This window comes from Peromyscus maniculatus, chromosome 6 (assembly GCF_049852395.1).
Source record: "Peromyscus maniculatus bairdii isolate BWxNUB_F1_BW_parent chromosome 6, HU_Pman_BW_mat_3.1, whole genome shotgun sequence".
NCBI lineage: Eukaryota > Metazoa > Chordata > Mammalia > Rodentia > Cricetidae > Peromyscus > Peromyscus maniculatus.
This window is the reverse complement of record NC_134857.1, coordinates 75517720-75542820: the sequence shown is the minus strand read 5'-3', so window position 1 is coordinate 75542820 and position 25101 is coordinate 75517720. Positions and strand designations below refer to the sequence as shown.

Genomic DNA, 25101 nt, shown 5'->3' with positions numbered 1-25101 from the left:
CTCAGCAGTCAAGAGCACTGGCTGCTCTTCCAGAGGACTCAGGTTTGATACCCTGCATCCACATGGTGGACAGCATCCACTGTCTAACATTAGTTCCAGGGGATCTGCTAGCACTGTACCCACATAGTGCACAGACATATATTAAGACAAACCACTGTACATTATACATTAGTAGAAAAGAAATGCATTTTGAGGCAGATGTGGTAGCATATCCATTTTCAATCCCAGTTAAGAGGCAGAGACAGGTGGATCTCTGTGAGCAGAGCCTGGGTCTACATAGAGAGTTCCAGGACAACCAGGGTTACATAGTGAGATGTTGTCGAAAATGATAATAATAGCAGAGGCTGGAGAGATGGCTAAGAGGTTAAGAGCACTACCTAGCTGCTCCTCCAGAGGTCCTTGAGTTCAATTGCCAGCAAACGCATAGTGGCTCACAACCATCTGTAATGAGATCTGGTGCCCTCTTCTGACACACAGGCTTACATGCAGGCAGAATACTGTATACATACTAAATCTTTAAATATAATAATATCAACAATAATAGTAATAACAAAGAGAAATGCACTTTCTTAGATAGGATTTCCTCTAGTTATTGGCACAGTTTCATGAACAGCAGCTAAATTCATTAAGAAAAAACAATCCCCTAAAACAAAACACAAGCACTGGATTCACACACAGATGGTTGAGTGGAAGCAAGCAGAACTCAACCTTACTTGTACTTTACACGTCACATTCAGCTGGTGAGAGCTCCACGGAAAAAGGAGATTCCACTGAATGAACAGTTTATGGTAACATACCAAATGTCCAAAAGAATTCTACATTCCTTTTTTCCTTAAAGTACAAGGTGTCCTGATATTATTAAAGCTGCAAATATTTGATTCTTTTAAACAGTAAAATATTTATGGCTTCAAGAAACAAGAAACTCAGGGCTGACTGCTCTTCCAGAGGACCTGGGTTCAAGTCCCAGCACCCACATGGCAGCTCACAGCTGTCTGTAACTCCAAGATCTGATACCCTCACACAGTCTATATATATGCAGCAAAACACCAAAAAAAAAAAAAAAAAAAAAAAAAAACTCAGCTAAGGTGGGCCCTGGTGGCGCACGCCTTTAATCCCAGCACTCAGGAGGCAGAGGCAGGTAGATCTCTGTGAATTCGAGGCCACGCTGGTCTACAGAGCTAGTCCTAGAACAGCCAGGGCTACTCAAAAAACCAAAAGAAAAAAGAAAAAAGAAAGAAACCCAGGCAAATGAATACATATTAAGTCATAAGAAATCATACCATGGAAGCTGTCCTCCGCAACTGCATAGTGGCCATCTTCCAATAAAATGTTTTCTTCAACCATGTAACACAACACAAATACAAATTTTAATTTCAGATTTAATTTTTTATCTCTAAAACTCTATTACATGAGGTTTTTATCTTAACAAATTTCAGAATTTTACTTAAAATAGAACCTTTAAAAATGACAATGTATAGCCCCAGTACTATAGTGTACTCCTAGAATAATACTTGGTAGGCTGGGGCAAGAAGATCAGGAGTTCAAGTTTAGCCTTGGCTAGTTAGTAAGTTGCAGACCAGACAAGGCTACCTGAGACCCTGGTTTTGTTTTGTTTGGGGGTGGGGGGGGAAATTCTGCCTGATAATTTAAGATATATTTATATCAAAAATATTCAAATCAGGTGACTCCTTTATCAGGGCTCAGGATACACTGTCCACTCTGGAACTATAAAACGGTAAAGCAGGGAGGTGACAGGACAGCTCAGCTGGTACAGGAGCTTGCTGCCACTGTAGGACCAACACGGTGGAGGAGAAAATAGATTCCCACAAGTCCTCTGACGTCTACACGCGCCATAGCACGATGTGTTTGCTACCACCTCCCATAAAATGTGACTTAGATGTTTTCTGTTTTGTTTTTGTTTTTTCTTTCCGAGACAGGGTTTCTCTGTGTAGCTTTGTGCCTTTCCTGGAACTCACTCTGTAGCCCAGGCTGGCCCCTAATTCACAGAGATCCGCCTGCCTCTGCCTCCCGAGTGCTGGGATTAAAGGCTTGCGCCACCACTGCCCGGCTGTGACTTAGATGTTTTTAAGGCAACAGAAATAGATAAATAGAAATTTTTTTCTTCAGAAACAGATTTTTAAAAATTCTTGAGATAGCCGGGTGGCGGCAGCGGCGCATGTCTTTAATCCCAGCACTCGGGAGGCAGAGCCAGGCGGATCTCTGTGAGTTCGAGGCCAGCCTGGGCTACAAAGCGAGATCCAGGACAGGCACCAAAAACTACACGGAGAAACCCTGTCTCAAAAAACCAAAAACCAAAAACCAAAAACAAAAAAATCTTGAGATAGACCTTCATGTTGCCCAGGCTGACTCCAACCCTAGGTAGCCAAGAATGATATTTAACTTTTTTTTTCCTTTTGAGACAGGGTCTTCCTATGTAGCTCTGGCTGTCCTGGAACTCTCTATGTAGCCCAGGCTGGCCCCGAACTCACAGAGATCCGCCTGCCTCTGCCTCCCGAGTGCTGGGATTAAAGGCGTCGTCGCCACACCGGGCTTGACCCTGAACTTCTGCCCTGCCGCCTCAGCCAGGCCTCCCCAGAGCCACCACGCCTCATTTCTTCTAGGATTGTCCTTCCGCGCAGCCCGGGCTAGCCTGTACCACTAGGTAGACCACGGCGGCCTAAAACCCGCCCGCCCGTTAAATTCTCAGGGCTGTCCTGGTAAACCGATTCCACTGGGGCTGCCCTGGCGTCCCGCTTCCTCCGTTAACCCGAGCCAACCAGCCGCCGCCGCCGCCGTCCATCGCGCCCGGAAACCGTTGGCGCCATGGCGCCGGCCCCCGTCGCCCCTCAGGCACCGCCGGGACCCGAGCCCACAAACTCTCAACGCCCTGCGGCTGGGCCACGGGACGGAGACCGGAGCCCGCCACGCTTACCAGACCCAAACCCAGAGCAAGCGCGAACCACGCGACGCCGCAGGGGCGCAGGCCACGGGGAAAGAGGAGGCGCGACGGGCGGCACTCGGACCTTGCTTCAGTCGACGCGCCCCGCGCATGCGCGCCAACTGCCGCCCGGCACGTGCCGCGCCCCTTGACCTCAGGCGGGATTCCCCCGTTCCCGCCCAAAGCTGCGCAAGGCCTGCCGGGAGCCCTGCCGGCGGCGCGGCGGCCCCGGCGCGCGGATCCTCGCCGGCTGAGTTCTCGCTGCGGTCAGATCGGTTAGATCGGGGAACGGGCCAAGGTTTCCTCCCGGGTTGGGTGGTTTTCGGGCTTCGGATTTTGTTATCGGACCTTCCGTGAGCCGGATAGTCTCCCCACCGCCCGGTCGACGGCGCCTTTGAGGAAATGGATTTCTGCTAATAAGTTGTTTTTAATTTTTCTTTTTTTTTTCTTTTTTCTTTTTCTTTTTTTTTTTTTTTTTTTTTGGTTTTTCGAGACATGGTTTCTCTGTGTAGTTTTGCGCCTTTCCTGGAACTCGCTTTGGAGTTGTTTTTATTTTTATTTTTTAAAGATTTATTTATTAATTATGTATACAGTGTTCTTTCTGCATGTATGCATGTATGACCAGAAGAGGGCACCAGATCTCATTACACATGGTTGTGAGCCACCATGTGGTTGCTGGGAATTGAACTCAGGACCTCTGGAAGAGCAGTCAGTGCTCTTAACCTCTGAGCCATCTCTCCAGCCCCTGGTTTTTAATTTTTAGTGTTGTGTGTGTGTGTGCGCGCCCTGAGGCGATCATTCCGACGCCGGAGGACCACATGTGGGCATGCTCACCGCGCAGCACCACGCGTGCTGACCAGGCTAACTTGAAGTCAGCCCTCCCTTTCCACCATGTGGGTCCCAAGAGCCTACCTCAGCCGTCAGGCTTGGCCGCAGGCGCTTTTACCTGCTGAGCCCTCTCCCCCACTCCAGTACTTTTATTTTTGAGACTGACTCTCCCTATGTAGCCGAGGTTAGTCTTGAATGGCCGTCCTCCCTGCTTTTACCCCTCCCCCATGCTAGATGTCCAGGCATCTGCCGCCGTCTGACTTGACTGAGATATTTCTACTAATCCAACTGGGCACAGGGGGTAGCTTTGAAGACAATTTATGTCTCGTCTGCAAAGAAAATTAAGTTCTATTTTTGGAGCGGTCGGCTTTTCAGTACTGGCATTCAAATTTGTGGGTGGTTGCCAAAGTGCCGGTCCTTTCTCAGGCCGCCCAGAGCCCCGCCAGCACTGCTTCACGCAACTGTTTTCCAAACATAGTTCCCAGGCTGTCGAAATGGCTCAGCGCATAAAGGCATGTTCTACCAAGCGTGATGAACTGGTGTCTCTTCCTGGAACCCACAAAGGGGGAGAAGAAGGGAACTGATTCTGTGAATTGTTCCCTGCTCTCCACATGAGCACCTTAGCACGTGTGCCCACACAGGCAAATTAATAAACGTCAGGAAGACAACACTGTGGAGAAGGTTAATGGAACCCGATACATCTGTGGGTGGGATGATGGCGCCTCTGGTTCTCACAGTTGGTGGAACAGCATGCGGCATGTGTCAGTCCCCGTTTGATTCTGCAAGGAGGAGGACCGGCTTCAGTCATCGCAGTCCTGGCTTTGTTCGGGTTTATTTATTTCCGTGGACCAGCAATCTCTGTCACTGAGCATTCCTTTGGGGATCAGCACTTGCTGACTAGCGTTAACTGCCATCTATAAACAGACTTCAGAGTTTGCATATGTAATTTTGTGTGTGTAAGTGTCTGCATCTATGTATGTGCACCAGGTGTGTGACTGGTGGTCTTGGAAGTCAGAAGAGAGCATTGGATCCCCTGGACCGGGGTGACAGATGATTGTGTGTGAGTCACCACAAACCCCAGTCCCCTGTGAGAGCAGCAAGTGCTCTTAACCAGTGAACCATCTCTCTCTCTTCAGACCTCAATAGAGCAGGTTTTTTCAATGATAATAATTATTTAATACAAAATATTGATAAAGTACATGTAGCAAGATATTTTTCACAGTATTGTTTGTGTTTTTTTTTCTATTATCAGCTTGATACAGTATAAATTCTTATCCTAATAGTGAAATGTTTGATTGAGGTTTGCCCAGTAAATGAATAAAAGCGAAACTTATTATAAACCACAGTCATCCTAGGGTCCCCCCTGCTATGTAGCCTCCCTGGTTCTGTGGGTTGCAGTCTGATTGTTCTTTGCTTTATATCTAGAATCCACTTATGAGTGAGTACATACCATGTTTGTTCTTCTGGGTTTGGGTTACCTCAGACAGGATGATATTTACTTTTTTTTTCTTCTTTTTTTTTTTTTCTCAAGACACGGTTTCTCTGTGTAGCTTTGCACCTTTCCTGCAACTTGCTTTGTAGACCAGGCTGGCCTGAACTCACAGAGATCCGCCTGGCTCTGCCTCCTGAGTGCTGGGATTAAAGGCTTGCGCCACCACCACCCGGCAAGGATGATATTTTCTAGTTCCATCCATTTGCCTGCAAATTTCATGCTGTCATTGTTTTTCTCTGCTGATACTCCATTGTGTATATATACCACATTTTCTTAATCTGTTCTTCAGATGACGGGCATCTAGGTTGTTTCCAGGTTCTGGCTATTATGAATAGTGCTGCTATGAACATAGTTGAGCATGTATCTTTGTGGTATGATTGACCATTCCTTGGGTATATGCCCAAGAGTGGTATGACTGGGTCTTGAGATAGATTGATTCCCAATTTTCTGAGAAACCGCCATACTGATTTCCACAGTGGTTGTACAAGATTGCATTTCCATCAACAGTGGAGGAGTGTTCCCTTTGCTCCGCATCCTCTCCAACATGAGCTGTCTTCAGTGTTTTTTATTTTAGCCATTCTGACAGGTGTAAGGTGGTATCTCAGAGTCGTTTTGATTTGCATTTCTCTGATGATTAAGGATGTTGAGCATTTCTTTCAGCCATTTGTGATTCTTCTTTTGAGAATTTTCTGTTTAGCTCTTTAGCCCATTTTTAAATTGGACTGTTCAGTATTTTGATGTCTAGTTTCTTGAGTTCTTTATATATTCTGGATATCAGTCCTCTGTCAGATGTGAGGTTGGTGAAGATCTTTTCCCATTCTGTAGGCTGACTTTTTGTCTTATTGACTGTGTCTTTTGCCCTACAAAAGCTTCTCAGTTTCGAGAGGTCCCATTTATTAATTGTTGTGCTCAGGGTCTGTGCTGTTGGTGTTCTATTTAGGAAATGATCTCCTGTGCCAATGCGTTCAAGAGTGCTTCCTACTTTCTCTTCTATTAAGTTTAGTGTAACTGGATTTGTGTTCAGGTCTTTGATCCACTTGGACTTGAGTTTTGTGCATGGTGACAGATATGGATCTATTTGTAATCTTTTACATATTGACATCCAGTTATGCCAGCACCTCAATAGAGCAGTTTTAACCATGGGAAAAATATTAGGATGAAGGATAGGTGGAGATTGTGGGGTAGTGGAAGCTTCTTCCCTTAATGTGTACTGTCTCATGGACTTTGATTATTTTCAACAAGAGGAAATGTACGCCACAGATAGGAAAAGGTCTGCCCAAAGTCATTCAGTGTCGGAGGCATGTAGGTCCTTGTGCTCACAGATAAGCACTAAGGAAAATAGAAATGTTAAACACACAGGGCTGTCTTTTCAAAGGAGCAGTGTGTACCTGTTTTCCACCCAGAAGGCTGGGGACAGATGTGGTGACCTTCCCACTATTTGTGTGGCTAGGCCACACTAACTCCCCCAGACCCCTGAGCTTGTCTCAGTTAATCTATAGGGTTATCCTCCCCAGACACTTACCATGAGCTTGTCTCAGTTAAGCTACAGGGTTATCCTCCTACAGACGCTTATCATGAGTTTGTTATCTTGATCCCTTTTCCTTAGTCTATCTTTATGGAAGATGTCACTTGTACTTGTAGAAAGAGTTTTGATGTTGTCATGTCTTAAGCTTTATTGTGTACACAGGATTAAGTATCACCAGAAAATGTTGTTCCAAATCGTGCTGTACTTAAATATGCCTAAAATAAACTACCTGGTGTCAGACTCTCGAAGTTTGAAGCAGCACCAGCTGCTGAGTCCTGTTGGACTGAACTGTCTTCTTTCCTCTCTCGGACGACACTCTGCTGGCCTGGGTGGTCTCAGAGACCCCCACAGTTCAGTATGAGGAATAATGAGGACTAGGATCTTGTTTTCAGGATCAAAAATGTTGAAAATCTTACTCTAATGTTTATCATGTTTTTTTTCTCACATTTAAAAATTTCCAAGATTTCACATTCACTGCCCGAGTATTACATCACTTCTCTAAGAACCCTGTGAGAGAGACAGATATCACCCCTTCCTTCCTTCTCTCTCTTCCTCCTCTCCTCACCCCCATCTCTCCATCCTCCACCTCTCTCTTTCTGGTGTTAAGCATTGTTGGTTTTTTGTTTTTGTTTTGTTTAGTTTTTTAAGAGATGAGAAAATAGACTTAGGCAAAAATTGGTTTTCCAATATCAGAAGAAATATCACTGTGCGCAGAGGGGGCCACCAAAACATGACATATTAAATTTTCAGTATAGCCTGACATATTGAGGCAACTGACTAGCAAGTCATCCTCCGACCTCCACACAGTTTATAGAGCACTGGGAACGGACTCCAGGGCTGGTGAGTGTGGAGGGCACAGTTGACAGAAAGCACCAGGGAAACCATGATTGCTAAACAGGCAGGCTGCCTTCCTCCAAGGAAGAAAACGACACCTGTTCACCTGGAAGGCTGGAGTGGATGCTGTCTAGTCACCTGGTGATCTTTTGCTATCCTATGGAGCTAGCCTTCACCTGAATCCCCCAAAATCCTGAGCATTGTCTCTCAGTCAGTAGAACCCATCCTCATGAAAGAGGTCGCATGTTCTCTACAGTCAATAGACCCCACCTTTATGCTTGTTACAAATCCTTCCTCCCTAGGCCCATGCCTGAGGGCATAGCTCACTGGCAGAGAAATTACTTGGCATGTGGGAGACTCTGTTTGATCACCAGCGCCACAGAAATAAGTAACTAATTCTTCAAAGGTGTTCAAAAACAGCTTGCCTTAAAAAAAAGAATTATGAGTGTTTTGCCTGCATATATGTATGTGAATCGTGTGTGTGGTGTTCATGGGACTAGAAGAAGGCAGACCACTCTGGAACTGGATGATGGATAGCTGAGAGCTTCCATGTGGTTTCTGGGAAATGAACCCACGTTCCCTGTACAAGAGGTGCAAAGTGCTCTCAATCACTGAGCCATCTCCCTTCCCTCCCCCCAAAACCAGCTTGGCTTTCATCGTTTATGTGCTGCTGCTGCTGCTGCTGCTTCTCCTTCTTCTCCTTCTTCTCCTTCTTCTCCTTCTTCTCCTTCTTCTCCTTCTTCTCCTTCTTCTCCTTCTTCTCCTTCTTCTCCTTCTTCTCCTTCTTCTCCTTCTTCTCCTTCTTCTCCTTCTTCTCCTTCTTCTCCTTCTTCTCCTTCTTCTCCTTCTTCTCCTTCTTCTTCTTCTTCTTCTTCTTCTTCTTTCTCTCTCTCTCTCTCTCTCTCTCTCTCTCTCTCTCTCTCTCTCTTTTGTTTTGTTTTTTTGAGACAGGGTTTCTCTGTGTAGTTTTGCGCCTTTCCTGGAACTCACGCTGTAGACCAGGCTGGCCTCGAACTCACAGAGCCTGTCTCTGCCTCCTGAGTTCTGGGATCAAAGGTGTGCGCCACCACCACCTGGCTTTATGTGTTTCAATTTTAAGACATTTACTGAATAATTTTATGAATAAAAATACAACTTAGTCTTCTGGACAATTTATAACCTAACATCATTTTGTAGGGTTTTTGTTGTTGTTGTTGTTGTTGTTGTTTTCAAGACAGGGTTTCCCTGTGTAGCCCTGGATCTCACTCGTTAGACCAAGCTGGCCTCAAACTCAGAGATCCACCTGCCTCTGCCTCCCAAGTGCTGGGAGTAAAGGCGTGCGCCATTATACCTAGCATTTTTTCTAGTTTTTATAAGATTTTCTTCATCACAATGGCTGTAGCTCGTCACTAACATAGCCGTGCTCATGAGAGGGTACAAAGGTGACCTAAGAACATTTTGAAAATATGGTATGGGACAAAAATAGAGATTTGAAATGACAGATTTATTAAGCTCTTTAGGGATATTATGTTATAAACATAAAAGTGACAGGGTGTAAGATATAGAAAGAGCAAACACGAATGTCCTGGGGACAGACTCTGACAGAGTTCCATCTGTAGTACATTCTTAACTTGTTTACAGACTTCAGAGAGATAAAGTCATCAAGCGAACAAACTACAACCTAGTTAATCCATTAAGTAGACATTGCACATGACATATTTGTTTCTTCTGGACAGAACAGGTGAAATTAAGTTAGAGTGCATTTCATCTTCATGACTTGTTAGAAGAAGAAGACATCATTTAGATTTCTGGGTAAGAGCAATAAGAAGCAATCCCACAATGATTTTTATTATTTCTTGCCATCCGAATATATCCTTGTTCACCAAAGTGAAGGCCCCAACTACAAAAAAAGAAAGAACACAAAATTATAAATTAATATAATAAACCATATCATCAATATTTTTATCTCTTTGCTTCCTCCTAAAACCCTCACATATTTTTAATTAATTTTATTTTATATGCATTGAGGTTTTGCCTGCATGTATGTTTGTGTGAGTGTGTTAGATCCCCTGGAACTGGTTACAGACAGTTGTGAGCTATCATATAGGTACTGGGAATTGAACTTGGGTCCTTCTGGAAGAACAGTGCTCTTTTTTTTTTTTTTTTCAGAGCTGAGCACCGAGAACCCAGGGCTTTGTGTTTGCTAGGCAAGCACTCTACCACTGAGCTAAATCCTCAACCCCAGAACAGTGCTCTTAAGCACTGAGCCATCTCTCCGGCCCTACACTTATACATATTTTTATACACGGTCTGACTATGGCCCTGGATGGCCTATAACTTCCTATGTGGACCAGACTGTGTCACAGGGATCCACCTGTCTCTGGTTCGGAGTGCTGGGATTAAAGGTGTGGGCTATCATTCCTGGCTTGTTTTTAAGTTTTTTGTTTTGTTGTTTGTTGTTTGTAGACAACAAAAACCTGCAGTCTAATCTCAAACTCACAGCAATTTTCCAGTCTTGACTTTCCAGGCCTGGGATTACAAGTGTGAGCCACCACACACATTAGTTCCATATTGACTTACATTTAGGGACAATAATATAAGATCCATTCCTGCCTTCTAAGCATGCCTTCTGTAAGGAATGAGTATATTATTTATAGCACTTCATCTCTAAATGTTTTTGTACAATAGGGTCATAGATAATGACTTGTTGTTAGACAAGAGTCTCATGTATCCCAGGCTGGCCTTCAATTTACTACGTAGCTGATCCTCTGGCTCTACCTCCTAAGGAGAGGGACTAGAAGCATTAGCTGTCACAGTGTTTGTTTCCAGCAAACACGTTTCTCTAGAGAAATACTAAGAGTATTTTTGAGCCGCCATTATGAAAGTGTTATATAGCAATGAATTCTAAAGCAAATGATAACTAATACAGTTGTGAATGATCCAGAAGTGGATGAGACGCTTTCCTATTTAAAGCTCCCAGAAGTAGAGCATTCTCCTTTGTGAGGTGATGAGCTGCCAGGTATTACAGGCTTTCAGGCTTGCTGTGTAGACCACATCTGTGTACTCAAGAACTCATCTGCCTGGGCACAGAGCATCACACACTTCTAATCCCAACACCACAGAGATGGAAGCAGGAGGATCAGGAATTCTTGGTCCTCCATGACTACATAATGAACTTGAAGCCAGCCTGGGCTACATGGGAGCTTGTCTCAAAAAAAAAGTGGGGGGAGGAGAAGAGGCTTGGATGGGGGCCATTTAGATTATTACTTAAGAGAGTCCTTTAGAAACTCAGTAAGCTACAAGAGAAAAGATTGTTTCAATCACCGAAGAAACAAGCCAAAAAAAAGTGTGTGTAAAAAAACAACAAAAAAGAAGCTCAAGGAACAAGGGAAGCTAGTAGGGCTCCACATCAAGCTGATCAGTACTATGAGCAGGTAAATAAAAATTTCAGTTCCCTCAGCCACTTTCCCAGTGGACCACACAAACACTGTTAGCCCATCACAGTGCAAATGTGTCCTTATTTGGAAGTAGGGCACTGTAGCTAGAGTTTTCCTGCCTTGCCCACAGTCAGGACAAATCTCTGTCACCCGCCAGTCCCACAGCCGCTCAGACCCAACCAAGTAAACACAGAGACTTATATTGCTTACAAACTGTATGGCCATGGCAGGATTCTTGCTAACAGTTCTTACAGCTTAAATTAATCCATTTCTATAAATCTATACCTTGCCACGTGGCTGGTGGCTTACTGGCGTCTTCACATGCTGCTTGTCAGGGTGGCAGCTGGCAGTGTCTCCTTTGGCCTTCCTGTTCTTTCTTTTCTCCTCTCTGTTAGTCCTGCCTATACTTCCTGCCTAGCCACTGGCCAATCAGTGTTTTATTTATTGACCAATCAGAGTAATTTGACATACAGACTATTCCACAGCACTGCACTGTAAACATCATTAGATTAACATGAAGTCCTGAGGTCAGCCTCAATCCAGAAGGACTGAAGTCAACACAGTGACATCCCACACAGGGAGGCCACGTGAGAACTGAAAGCAAGAGAGAGCACTGTTCCTACAGGCCACGGAAAGAAAGCCACAGTGGCTGCAAACCTCAGGAGCCGGAGAGGTACTCAACGTTTTCTTCTTTCCATCGTGTGTGTGTGTGTGTGTGTGTGTGTGTGTGTGTGTGTGTGTGTGTGTTTGAGAGAGAAGAATCTCATGTAGCCTAGGTCGGTCTTGAACTTGCTATGTACCAAAGGTTGGTCTTCAACTCCTAATCCTCCTGCCTCCACTGCCCAATGCCAGGATTACAGGCATGTGCCAACACACTGGGGTATTTTTATTATTAATCAATTAATTAGTTAATTAGTTTTCAAGATAGGGTTTCTCTCTATAGCCCTAATTGTCCTGGAACTCACTCTGTAGACCAGGTGGGCTTTGAACTCAGAGATTCACCTGCCTCTGCCTCCAGAGTGCTGAGATTAAAGGTGTATGACACTACTGCCTGTCAAAAACATTTTTATTTTATATGTATGAGTGTTTTGCCTGCATGAATGTCTGTGTATCATGTGTGTGCAGGATCTGAAAAGGCCAGAAGAGGGTTGGATCCTGCTGGAACTGGAGTTACAGTTACAGCTGTTAGCTACCAAGTAGTTATTTTTTTTTTAACGAAAATGTATTTAATTAGAAATTACCATGCTGGGTGGCGGTGGCACACATTTTTAATCCCAGCATTTGGGGGTGGGGGGCAGAGAAGGTAGGTCTCTGGGTTGGTTGTACAGAGTGAGTTCCAGGACAGCCAGGGCTACACAGAGAAACCCTGTCTCAAACAAAACAACCCCCCCAAAAAAACCAAACACCAAAAAAAACAAACAAACAAAATAGAAACTATCCAAGGTGCACATAATGCATGCACACACACTCTGAGGCAAATGGGCACAAACAGGTTGATTAAGACGTTGTTACCACAGTAGAACTCGAGAACTTTCTTATAACTGAGGCTCTGTACCCTCTAGTCAGCACATCCTGTATCCCCATCATACCTCCAGCAGCCACCATCCTGCTCTGTCCCCGAGTTTGACTTTGTTAGGTCCGAGTCTGTAAATAGTTTCTTCCCCACAATCCTCGGAAGAAAGTAACCCAACAACACGTTCATCTCCGTTTTCTAGCCCCGAGAGCCAGGAGACACAAACTTCTGCTGTTTTGAGCCCTCCATTCTGCACTGTGTAATAACAGTGCGGGGAAACCAATAGGAAAAACCCCAACTGTGCTTCCAAGTCCTGACTTTTCATATTGCCTCCAATAGCAAAAAGGCTCAGGAGCTGGAGGGATGGCTCAGTGGTTAAGAGCACATACTGTACTTCCAGAGGACCTGAGTTCGAGTCCCAGCACCCATGTTAGGAGGCTTACAACCACCTGTAATCTAGTTCCAGGGGATTATATGCCTCTGGCCACCCTGGTCACCTGCATTCTTGTGCACATATCTACACACATACACACAATTAAAAATAAAACAAAGCTTTAAAATATTTTCAAATAATTTATGTCTAATGGCGTGTGCCTATGTGAGTTTAGGTGCATATGGGTGCTCACAGAGTCTAAAAATAGGCACCGAGGCCCCAGGAACTGAGGTCACACACAGCCGTGAGCCTCTTGATTTGGTTGCTAGCAACCGAAGCCAGGTCCTCTGCAAGAGCAACAAGGCTCTTAATGTCCCCAGCCCCTCCTCCCACTTCCCCTCTAAAAGCTGTACTCATTTGGCTTATGAACTACACAGAGGCCACTTCAGTGCGTTAATAAGGGGTCACCGGGTGCTAGAAGGGAGCTGATGACAGAAAAACCAGTCTGTCATCATGTCCACCGTGAAGTCACACACAGAATATCACAGCTACACATACATTTAAATACAATGTGTAAAACACTTTGGCTCAGCATCTGTAGAATAGTTTGGCAGCATAGTGGCTGGAGGAATGGCTCAATGGTTAGGAGCACTGGCTGCTCTGGCAGAGGACCTGGCTTAGGTGGGTGCCCAGCACCCACATGGCAGCTCACAACCATCTGTGACTGCAGCTCTGAGACGAGGCCCTCTTCTAGCCTCTGAGGGCACCAGGCATACAAATGATGCATGCCTTTAATCTTAGCACCTGCAAGGCAGAAAGGCAGAGGCAGAAAAGTCTCTGTGAGTCCCAAGCTAATTTAGTAAGCATAGTAACTTCCAATCTTAAAAAAAAAAAAAAAAGACTTTTTTTTTAAATCCCAAACATTCTGAGATTTTTTTTTCCTGGAATAGATAATGATTAAGCTGCTTTGGTTTAAATTTTTTTTTTTTTACTACATTCATTTTTTTACTGTAGGGGGAAGGCATGTGTGAGTGGAGGTCAGGGGACGACTTGCAGGAGCGTTCTTTCTCCTTTCACCATGTAGAAGGCAGGATCGAGCTCAGGTTGTCAGGTTTGGCAACAAGAACCTCTACCCACTGAGCCATATTGTTGGCCTTTTTTAAAAATTATATTTTGGTACTGAGCAGTGGTGGCGCGCACTTTTAATCCCAGCACTCGGGAGGCAGAGCCAGGCAGATCTCTGTGAGTTCGAGGCCAGCCTGGTCTACAGAGCGAGATCCAGGACAGGCACCAAAACTACACAGAGAAACCCTGTCTCAAAAAAAACAATATATATATATATATATTGCTTTTGAAAGAATGATAAACCAAATAAAAAGAAAAATAGCTATTTCAGATGACACTGTATGTATGGGGTCTGTAGCTGCATAACTGTGTTATAGTTTACTCTAACTAAAATAAAAATGTAAATTGAATGCCAGGAGGCTGGCAAAAAGAAAGACATCACTTGGCTCCTCCACTAGGAGAGTTGTAAGCCCAGACTTGTTCTGCTCAGACGCATCCACTAGGTGGCAGCACATGAAAGATAGATTCAAGAACAAAGAGGGTGGGCCTGCAGGATGGACCAGTAACTGTGGTGGTTTGGGTGACATGCCCCCCCCCCCCATATTCTCTGGCATCGAATATGTGGCCCCCAGTTGATGGCCCTGTTTGACAGGTTTAAGAGGTGTGACTTTGCTGGAGGAAGTGTGTCACTAAGAAACTCCAGGTTTTGAGAGCTTAAAGACACACACCATTTTGAATTTGCTCTTAAATGCTTCCTGCACACAGTTCAAGATGTAATCTCTCGGCTGTTCCTGCCTCCATGGGTTCGGCCTGCTGCCATACTTCCCTGCTGTGTCGGTCTGGACTCTTCTCCTTCTGGAACCATACGCCCCAAATAAACCTTTCCTTTCTCATGGGGTTTTATCACAGATACAGGTAAGTAACTAAGACAGTGGGTGAAACACTTGCCAGGAAGCCTGGTGACCTGGGTTCAATCCCCAGAATCCAGATATACACTCACACATACACACACACACACACACACACACACACACACACACACACACACACCATGCACTTTCACGTGCACAGTTATAAGAAAAAATAAAACAAAATATAAAGAGTAAAGAAGAGCACCAGTTCTCAGCCTAGACAGAGCAGCGGTCCAGGCCAGAGCCATCTGAACCAGAGACAGAATCACAGAAAAGAGGCAGGCAAACCCCAAGACAACTTGAGGCCAATTTTATTTGATTTGTCACTTGATTGGCCCTGGAGAGGCCTGGAATGATTCCACAGTACCTTTTGGATGACAATGTTATGTGATATGATTTACCTATCTGGGAAATTCTGGAGGGAACAGCATGGAGCGGAGAGAACTGAATTCTTTGGCCACACCGAGTGTGGAGAAAGTAAAATGTCAGTGAGTGACTATGACCGGGTAAGTGTGAGTTCTGGGCCAATGCCACATTGGGGAAGAGCGCTGAAGGCCTCCAGCCTCCTCTAGGCTGTGGTAAACCTGAGTGGAGGGACGCACAAAGGTAGAAGTAGCCGTGTGGCCCCCTGCGGGGTGGGGAATAGCAACGTTCGGGGGGCCAGGCAGAGGAACAGTGTTCCTAAGAGGGGCAGATGGGGCCGGGGGTGTGGGTCAGGGGTTAGCTTAAGGAGCCCCAACACTGCCAAACAAAAATTACAGCCATGACTATTCTACAGAGCATAAAAGGAGCAGACAAGGAAATGATAGAAAAGCAGACCAAGAATAGCAGCGTGCATCTGTAATTCCAACGCTCGGGTGCCAGAGACAAAGGATCACTGTAAGTTCAAGGCCAGCCTGAAAAACACATAGTGAATCCCAGGCCATCTAGGAGTAATAGCCAGACCCTATCTCAAAACACCAAATGACCTAAAATAGAATGAAAAGTATTACAGAAGACAAATCATGAAAACAAAGATGAACGTGGATGTCTTAGCCACTGTCCTATTGCTCTGAAGAGACATCATGACCACAGCAACTCAAAAAAGAAAGCACTCAATTAGGAGTCTGGTTACAGTTTCAGAGGGTCAGTCCATCACCATCAGGGCTGGGAGCAGGGTGGCAGCATGGTGCTAGAACAGAGCCAGGTCCTAATCCAAAAGTGGGGGGAGGGGAGCAGGGAAGGGGAGGGGCAGAGACTGGGCCTGGCTTGGCTTTTTGAAAGCTTAAAGCCCACCCCCAGGGACACATTTCCTCCAACAAAGTCACACCTCCTAATCATTTTAATCCTTCTCAAATAGTGCCACCCCCTGATGACTAAGCCTATGAGGGCCATTCTTATTAAAAACCACCCGAGTGGGGCAGTGAGTAGTTCCTCTTGGGGCTATAAACGCTCATCCTTGTTGCTATGGTGACCAGCATCCTAACAGCAAGGGCACTTTTGCTGATGTGCACCCCCCTAACCTCCAAGTCCTGACACTGGAGCTGACACTGATGTGCAAATGTATTACCTGTTTTTCACAAGCCAGTAGTCTTTCCCATCGAGGTTCCCATAGCCAACCACTAGGACACCATGATTGACGTTATCAGTACAGGAGGGGTCGTCATAAACACCTGGGAATAAAACACAGATGGGAAAGAGGCAAGTGCTATGGGGTAACAAAACACACATGGACATTCGACTGCTTTTTATAAGGTTCTTGGAGATAGGACAAAATGATTGCGTATGATACAGGGTTCTGCATTCCGTGGATGTTCAGGGACTGTGCCATTGAGCCTTGTATGATGGCGTACACAGTTCTAAGTGTCAACCTTAGAGAAGTGTTATGTGCCCTCCTTTAAGTTTCCATAGTGCTTAAGATCACAGCCAGGGTCTCACATAGGCCCCCTAACTGGCCTCAAACTTGATAAGTAGTCAAAGATGACCCGAACTTCTGATCCTCCTGCCTCCACTTCCCAAGAATTGAGATGACAGGCTTGTACCAGCATGCCCAGTATGTATGTGTGCTGGGGATTGAACCCACGGCTTCATGCATGGTGAGAGAACATTTTAATATCTGAGCCACACCCCATTCCTGCATCCTAGTTTTCAAAAGCAGAATCGTATTCCATGTTGTATACGTACTATTCTCTCTTTATCCACTCATCAGTTGATGTTCACTTAGGCTGTTGAAAACTGCACTGCAATGAACTCGAGAGATGTCTTTTCAATATACTGATTTAATTTCTTTGGGATCTATTCCTGGCAGTGGAACTGCTGGGTCAGATGATAGTTCCATTTTTTATCTTTTGGGGAATTTCTACACCATTTCCCTTAGACGCTGTCCTAATTGATATTCTTATAGTCAGTGTGCAAAGGTCCCTTTCTCCATGTCACCAGCATTCGGTTATCTTTATCTATATGCCTGCTTGAGACATGGTCTTGCTGTGTTGCCCTGGCTGGTCTGGAATTCTCAGAATACAGTCAGTGTCCTGGTGAACTTTTTCTTGACTTGACACAAGCTACCTTATTTGGGAAAGAAACCTCAACTGAGAAAATGCTTCCGTCAGATTGGCCTGCAGGCAAGTCTGTAGGTCATTTGCTTGAAAAAATGATTGATGTGGGACGATCCAGCCTACTGTGAGTGGTACCACCTCTGGGTAGAGGCAGAGGCAGGTGGATCACTGTGAGTTCGAGGCCAGCCTGGTCTACAGAGCGAGTTCCAGGACAGCCAAGACTACACAGAGAAGCCCTATCTGGAGGGGAAGCAAACTGAGAAAACCATGGGGAGGGAGCCATCTATCCATCCACGTTCTTCCATGGTCTCTGCTTCAGTCCCTGCCTTGGATCCCCTTGGTGATGGATTGTGAACTGTAAGCCAGATAAACTTTGTCCCAAGTTGGTTTTGGTCAGTGTTTTTTTACACAGAGATAAAAGCCTAACAAGGTCAGCCAGGCTGGCTTCAAACTTGAAGGAAACCTCCTGCCTCCGACTTCCAAGTGTTAGAACTCTAAGCATGTGACAGCATGCCTGGCTGTGTTTTTGAGGCAGGGTCCTGCTGTCCTGTGCTGTTGGTCTGGGGTCTGGTGTCATGCTGACACCGTGTCATGCTGACACCTGCTGTTTGGCCGCTGTGACTCCGGAATGTGCTCTCGGTTTTGCTCCTCTTGTTCAAGCAGCTTTGACTATCGAGGGTTCTCACGGTTTCATACATTCTTAAAGATTAGTCTGTCTAGTTTTCTGAAGAATTTTATTGATATCTGACTGCATTTCATAAACATAGGATATGTCTTTTGCCTCTGTGTGTGAATCCTTTTGAGCCTCACTATGGCGTCTTCTGCTCTCTGGGTAAATTTATTATTATTAGGCTCCCTACCCCCCCCCCCCCCCCCCCCCCCCCCGTGTTGTGGAAGTGCTTTCTTGATTTTTAGTTCATATAATGCACTGTTGGTGGATTAAAAACAAATTTTGTTTTTGGTTGCTTTGTTTTTGCTTTTTGATAGAGTCTCACTGTGTAGCCCAGGCCTCAACCTTGTCCTCCCTCTGCCTCTGCCTCGAATACTAGAATTACCGACACACCCACCACACTTAGCGGCCACTCGTTTTCATGTATGGATTACGTAGCCCGTGACGTGGTCTTCATCTGTGTAGTTTTTAATCCTAGCACCACCACTTTGGGGCTGAGTGCTTAGTCGGGCTGACCCTTTTCGCTTTCATTTTGTTTTTAGATTTATTTTTATTATTTTATGTGTATGAGCGTTTTGTCTGGACGTGCACCACGTGCCTGCCTGGTGCCTGTGGAGGTGGGATGTAGGAATGAAATCTGAGCCAACTCTCCAGCCCCGAGGCAGATCAGCCTTGCCAAGAGTGTTGGTGTGTGAATTAGAGTCCCTGTGTGAATGAGATGACAGAGGCTACATGAAGAACTCAGTGGAGCGGTACTGGTCAGCTTTACCCAGTGGGATTCACCAGTTAGAACGAGGTGTGGGACACCCAGTCTAGTCCCCGTCTACACAAGCACAGCAAAGGACAAAAGGCCAGCGCCTCCATTTTACCACTTCTGTAGAGGAAGAAGGAAGGATGGCTGGCATCGATGGCCACAGACACAGGTCCTTTGGTAGCCACTGCTTCCTTAAGTGCCTCCTCGTCGCCGAAGGGTAGCTGGATGTACCTGGAACATGTGGCGGCTCGGTTTTTTGAGTCATAGTGACACTTTCCATCCTACATAAAAAAAAAAAAAAAAAGCATAAAGTCTATTTCAGTTTCCTGGATTTCAAATATGGTCCCCCCACCCACGCACTTTACCCTTTTCAACCGTCTAAGATCCTGTCCCTGTCTTTCCCTCCCCACCCCCCCACCCCCCTCTTTATTGTTTTGTTCTGGGTTTTTCCATTTGTTTGTTTAAACACCGTCTCTAGCCGGGCATGGTAGCACAGGCTTCTCGGCCAAGCTCGGCTGAGCTGGAGCTGTACGAGACTGCACAAAATGAACGGAACCCCAAGAGACGGCACTCAGGCAGAAGGAACAGAAATTCAGAGCCTCCTCAACCAGGACGTGACCTGAAGACCAGCCTGGACTGTGCCACGAGACCCTGTGACAGACAATGACCCACACCCCACGGGTTGATTAAGAAGGTCGCTGCATTTGGAAGATAACTCCGATATTGAGGAGCTGCTGATAGGGTTCTAGAGGGGGTGGAGCGGTTGCGTTGGTGGAGCCAGTGGGAGAAATGGAGTCACAGGGGACAAAGGTGGCAGACGCACCATGGCTTTGTAGGGGTAGGAAGCGTCCGACTCGATGCCGCCATTATCGATGATGTACTGGAAGGCCTCGGTCATGAAGCCGCCCTGGCAGCCTTTGTTCCGGTATTTTGCTTCGGTTGAGCAATCCACCAGGTTCTGTGCGCTGAGAGACACCAGCTTCCCCGTTATCAGCTTCAGCTGCGCTTCCAGGGCCCCCACGGCGCTGAAAGCCCAGCAGGACCCGCAGGACCCCTGAAACAGAGAAGTCAGCCTCAGCCTCCGTCGAGACAGCTTCCATCCCGCACACGATGGCTCCAGCTCTGCCAGGAAGAGCTCCCTCCTCCACTGATGCCTTCTCTCTTAGACAGTGAGGGAAGACATGGTCCAGACAAGGTCCTACCCTGGTGGTGGTGGGGGTCACGGCAGGCATTGCGAACGCACTGACACGTGCGTTCACCACGTTTCGTACACACCAACCATGTGCAAAGTCCAACTGGCTTCCCCTCCAAGGAAGACAGAAGCCACAGGTGTTAGGTCTCAAACCTAAGGGGACAAGTGGCTGAGGTGCCTGTTAACACATCGAACCAGATCTGGCCGCCAGGTTCTCCCAGCAGCCCTCAGTCCCTACCTGTTACAGGAGCTGGCATACCCCATTCCCACCCTAAACTTCTCCAGCCCAGGGGCGGGGCTGCTCTTCCCGCAACCGCCTTTTCTTGTATAATCCAGCTATTTTAGGTACCTGGCCCTCTTGATATACCCTTGACTCTCCTGACTCTCCTCCCCTCCCCCCTCTCCTCACTAGTCCAGCTCAGTCTGGTCTTGCTCACTCTGGACTCTCCTTGATGTCCCTTCTTCTGGCTATGCCCTCCCTTTTATCTACAATAAACCTCCACCATACCTAGGAGCAATCATGTCCTTCCTTTTTTAATATTTCTCCTCCCACACAACAGGAAAGTGATTTTGAGAGGAGATAGAATAACTCGGTCCGACTGAGCTGAACAGAAGGGACAGAGAGGGGCACTTTAGTTGGGGGATAGTGGATCACACGAACCCTGGGTTTGCATTTGTGTTAATTAAAAAGAAGTTGCCGGGCGGTGGTGGCGCACGCCTTTAATCCCAGCACTCGGGAGGCAGAGGCAGGCGGATCTCTGTGAGTTCGAGGCCAGCCTGGACTACCATGTGAGTCCCAGGAAAGGCACAAAGCTACACATAGAAACCCTCTCTCGAAAAACAAAAAACAAAACAAAACAAAACAAAAAGTTAATCTGTGGTCAGGAGGCTGCATCAGCAACTAGTTGACAAAAAGTAATCATAGAGCATCATAGGGCATGGGGTGGGGGGAGAAAGAGAGGAGAGGAGAGGAGAGGAGAGGAGAGGAGAGGAGAGGAGAGGAGAGGAGAGGAGAGGAGAGGAGAGGAGGGAGGGGGAGAGAGAGAGAGAGAGAGAGAGAGAGAGAGAGAGAGAGAGAGAGAGAGAGAGAGAGAGAGAGAGAGAGAGAAGCAGGGAGGGATTTGTAGCAGTGCAGCTTTTTCTCATTTGGTGAAGTGGAAACGGGGATCTTTCGCAGATGCCAGCAAGGAGAAAGTTAGCTAGTTGCAACTCAGCCTCTCTGAGCTGACATTTTTTACCCTAACCTTTGATTCTTGAGTTTTATTTATAAATAGAACGATAGAGATTTAGTTAAAGCTACCTTTGAGGCAGCGGCCCTGCTGGACAAAACTCCCATCATGCCGCTGCTGGGGAAGCAGCTGGTAACTGCAAGGATGTCGTTGCTGGATGAAATAGCAGCAGTTAAGGTGCGGCCGCTGTGCTGAAGTTAGAACAACACACTTTTGTGTTCTGTGTTCTAAGGGCGTGTTGCACCTCGTGTTGAAGAAAGGAGCCGTCAGCACACATTGTAAACAGTGCGGCCAGAACAGTGAATGATTTGCTGTTCCGAGTCAAGGCACTACCCCGGGTGACACCACATGAGGACCGGGACACTCAGTGGCCCGGGAAGCAGGCAAACCAGCTACCCAGAGAGGTGATGATGAGACATGCTCAGGAGGTGATAGGGACAGGACACTAACACCGAGAGTCTCACAGACAAGGCAGAGCACCTGACCAGAGGCTCAGCTGTGGAATGACTGCCTGCCTTCACTTCCACTCCCTAGAAAGCCTGCTGCCTGACGATGAGATGTAAGACAGATTTCCAGAAGGTTCAGCTGCTACCTTCTCAGGCCACCAACTCTCAGAATAAAATGTAGCCTAAAGATTCAGTGCCTCAGGCTGGAGAGATGCCTTAGTGGTTGGAGTACTCGCTTCTCTTACAGAGGACCAGGTTTTGGTGTTCACTCTCCACATGGTGACTCACAACCTTCTGTAACGCCAGTTCCAGGGGATCTGATGCCTTCTGACCTCTGCAGGCATGCATGCATGTGGTACAAGCACACACACACACACACACACACACACACACAAAGGCAAAACATGTATATACATAAAATAAATAAATTTTAAAAAGATTTAGTTCCTACTTCTGCTCATTGACATTTGTGATGTCAGGCATCCACAAACTCCAGTGGTCTGTCACAAAATGATGCCTCAAAAAAAAAAAAAAAGAGGGTCTTTAACCCTGGGGTAACTGTTTTCAAACATTATTATCATAGAATCTAAAATAGAGATTTGTTTTATTATTTATTTATGTATATGTATGTGTGCATGTATGTGCAGGTACCCACAGAGGCCAGAAGAGGGCGCTGGATCCCCGAGACTGGCGTTACAGAAGGTTGTGGGTTGTGTGTTATAGGTGCTGGGAACCAAACCTAAGTCCTCTGGAAGAGCAGTGAGTGCTCTCAACTGCGGGACCAACTGTCATCCTTCTGTGCTCAGACTTTTTTGATCACCTGGGCAGTAGTAGCTCACGCCTTTAATCCCAGCACTCAGGAGGCAGAGGCAGGCGGATCTCTGTGAGTTCGAGGCCAGCCTGGGCTACAGGGCAAGCCAGGGCTACACAGAAAAACCTTGCCTTGAAAAAAAAAAAAGAATTTTTTCCTCATCAAAAGGTATTTTGCAGGCTGAGCATGCAAATTACATATTTGATAAGAGGCTAAGATCCAAAATATGGAGGGGACTTAGTTTTGTCATGTTGTGAGTTCGAGGCCAGCCTGGGCTATGTATACAAGCCAAAATAAAGAAATAAGTAAAGCCAAACAACAACAAACCTTAGAATTTAGTTGGGAAGACGGGAATAATAAAGGTGGACAGGAAGTAGCGAAGAGACAGCGAGGCCCACTACCAGCCTGTGCAGCTGGACACAGGACGGAGCTCTCAGGCCAGGCCCCGGGGCTGGTGACACTCACCTGGTACTTCACTTCCGTGACACACCCCCTCGCCCGCCAGTCCAGAGAGTCAGGCAGTCTCTGGTTGGGGTTCGACTTGTAGGTGCCGTTTGTCTGCCACTGGCTGGGAACTCTCAGGGAACTCATCAGAGATGTGACTTCTTCACTGGTCTGCAGAGCAAGTGATAGCACGTTTCACTTAGAGCCTTTCTTTTTCCCCTCCTCCCTCCCTCCCTCCGTCCCTCCCTTCCTCCCTTCCTTTCTTTGTGCATATGTTTGTGGGGGCTGTGACACATGCCCCATGGCTCACGTGTGGACGTCAGGGGACAACTTGTAGGAATCAGTTCGCTCCTTCTACCATCTGGGTCCCAAGGACTGAACTCAGGTTTTACCTGGTGGGGTTGGCTCCCATCTTTTTTTTTTTCTTTTTAAATACTAAGAATTGTAAAAGTGAATGTATTTTAAAACTAAGAAAAAATGAGTGGTAGTGGCACCCACATAGATATAGCTTGACTGTGAGGAGACTGTGGAGCTGACTGTGAGGAGACCTGTCTGTGGAGCTGACTGTGAGGAGACTGTCTGTGGAGCTGACTGTGAGGAGAACTGTCTGTGGAACTGACTGTGAGGAGACTGTGGAGCTGACTGTGAGGAGACTGTGGAGCTGACTGTGAGGAGACTGTGGAGCTGACTGTGAGGAGAACTGTCTGTGGAGCTGACTGTGAGGAGAACTGTCTGTGGAGCTGACTGTGAGGAAAACTGTCTGTGGAGCTGACTGTGAGGAGAACTGTCTGTGGAGCCTACTGTGAGGAGAACTGTCTGTGGGAGCTGACTGTGAGGAGAACTGTGGAGCTGACTGTGAGGAGAACTGTTGTGGAGCTGATTGAAGTGAACTGGGTGTTTCTCTAGCCTTGCGCTTTTCATTAGTAACAGTTTGAAGAGGAGGAAGGAGAAATTGAAAATGGTAAAAACTAGAAGTTACAGATTTTTGATAGAAAGAAGGCAGAATCTTACAAAGCAATGTATAAAGCAAGTGTGTGTGTGTGTGTGTGTGTGTGTGTGTGTGTGTGTGTGTGTAGGCTAGCTGCTGACTTTCAGTGTCCCCTCACTTTCGATCTTATTATTTGAGACATGGTTTCTCACTAAATTTGGAACTGTTTTATCTACACTGGCTGCCAGCAAGCTGCCAGGATGTCCTTGTCTCCACACCCTGCACACAGCTCTTTACCCACTCAAACATTTCCCCACCTCTGGCTTTTGTCTTTATTTTTAAGTTTTGTGATTCCTAATTTTGTTGCTGCTGGTGGTTTTGGGCTTGGGTTTTTTTTGTTGTTGTTTTTTGCTTTTGTTTGTTTGTTTGTTGGTTGGTTTGGTTTTCTGTTTGGTTTTTCGAGACAGGGTTTCTCTATGTAGCCCTGGAACTCACTCTGTAGACCAGGCTGGTCTCAGAGATGCTGCCTCTGCCTCCCCAGTGCTGGGATTAAAGTAGTGTGCGGCCACTTTCCAGCTCTCCTCTCTTTCCTTACGGTGGTGCTAGGGACTAAGTCTAGGGCTTTGAGTGTCCGGGAGAAGGGTGCTCTGTGGTGGTAATCTAATTGTACTGAAATGTGATTTTGATTGTATGTTAATAAATAAAGTTGCCCGGGGGTCAGAGCTATTAGAGCCATAGACAGAGCGTGGTGGTGGTGGTGGTGGTGGTGGTGGTGGTGGTGGTGGTGGTGGTGGCACACGCCTTTAATCCCATAGATCTCTGTGTGTTCAGGGATACAGCCAGCATTGGAGACATATGCCTTTAAGACCTAGAGGGCTGTACATACAGACAGTGACGAGGCAGTCACGTGTTTGGGTTTACAACCAATGAGAAGGCAGAACAATAATACTATGAAAAGACATGCACACAGGAAATAGCTCTCTTTCGGAGAAGCTAGGAGCACTTCAGGAGGAAGGGTAAGATTTTAGCTCTGAGCTCTGACCTCTGACCTCTCGGCTTTCTCTTTTACATTGGTTCTGTATTTCTTATTTAATAAGACGGTTGGTTACATCTACAGTGCTCTGCCACCTAGTCACCCTGAAGCCACAGCACAGCCACAGCACAGCCACACCGCAGCCACAGCACAGTCACACCGCAG

At 46.4% G+C, this 25101-nt stretch overlaps 2 protein-coding genes across 10 annotated transcripts in view; both read right to left on the bottom strand.

Moving 5' to 3' along the window:
- Hormad1 (HORMA domain containing 1) overlaps window positions 1–3088 on the bottom strand; it is a 30654-nt gene extending 27566 nt beyond the window's left edge. For 3 of the 9 annotated variants that reach the window (XM_076574569.1, XM_042279510.2, XM_076574571.1), the window contains exons 1-2: window positions 2933–3055; window positions 1281–1334 (exon numbers count right to left, since the gene is read on the bottom strand). In XM_076574569.1, coding sequence (XP_076430684.1) covers window positions 1281–1316 — 36 coding nt within the window. In that variant the 5' untranslated portion in view covers window positions 1317–1334; window positions 2933–3055. Of the gene's footprint in view, window positions 1–1280; window positions 1335–2932 lie in introns of all 9 variants that reach the window. The other 6 variants (XM_042279511.2, XM_076574572.1, XM_016001100.3 and 3 more) reach the window with 5 other exon arrangements.
- Window positions 3089–9081: 5993 nt separating this feature from the next.
- Window positions 9082–25101, bottom strand: part of Ctss (cathepsin S) — a 36153-nt gene continuing 20133 nt past the window's right edge. The window contains exons 6-10 of the mRNA XM_006982545.4: window positions 22997–23146; window positions 19677–19907; window positions 18969–19134; window positions 16445–16547; window positions 9082–9496 (exon numbers count right to left, since the gene is read on the bottom strand). Of these exons, the coding sequence (XP_006982607.2) occupies window positions 9397–9496; window positions 16445–16547; window positions 18969–19134; window positions 19677–19907; window positions 22997–23146 (750 nt within the window). The 3' untranslated portion in view covers window positions 9082–9396. The remainder of the gene's footprint in view (window positions 9497–16444; window positions 16548–18968; window positions 19135–19676; window positions 19908–22996; window positions 23147–25101) is intronic.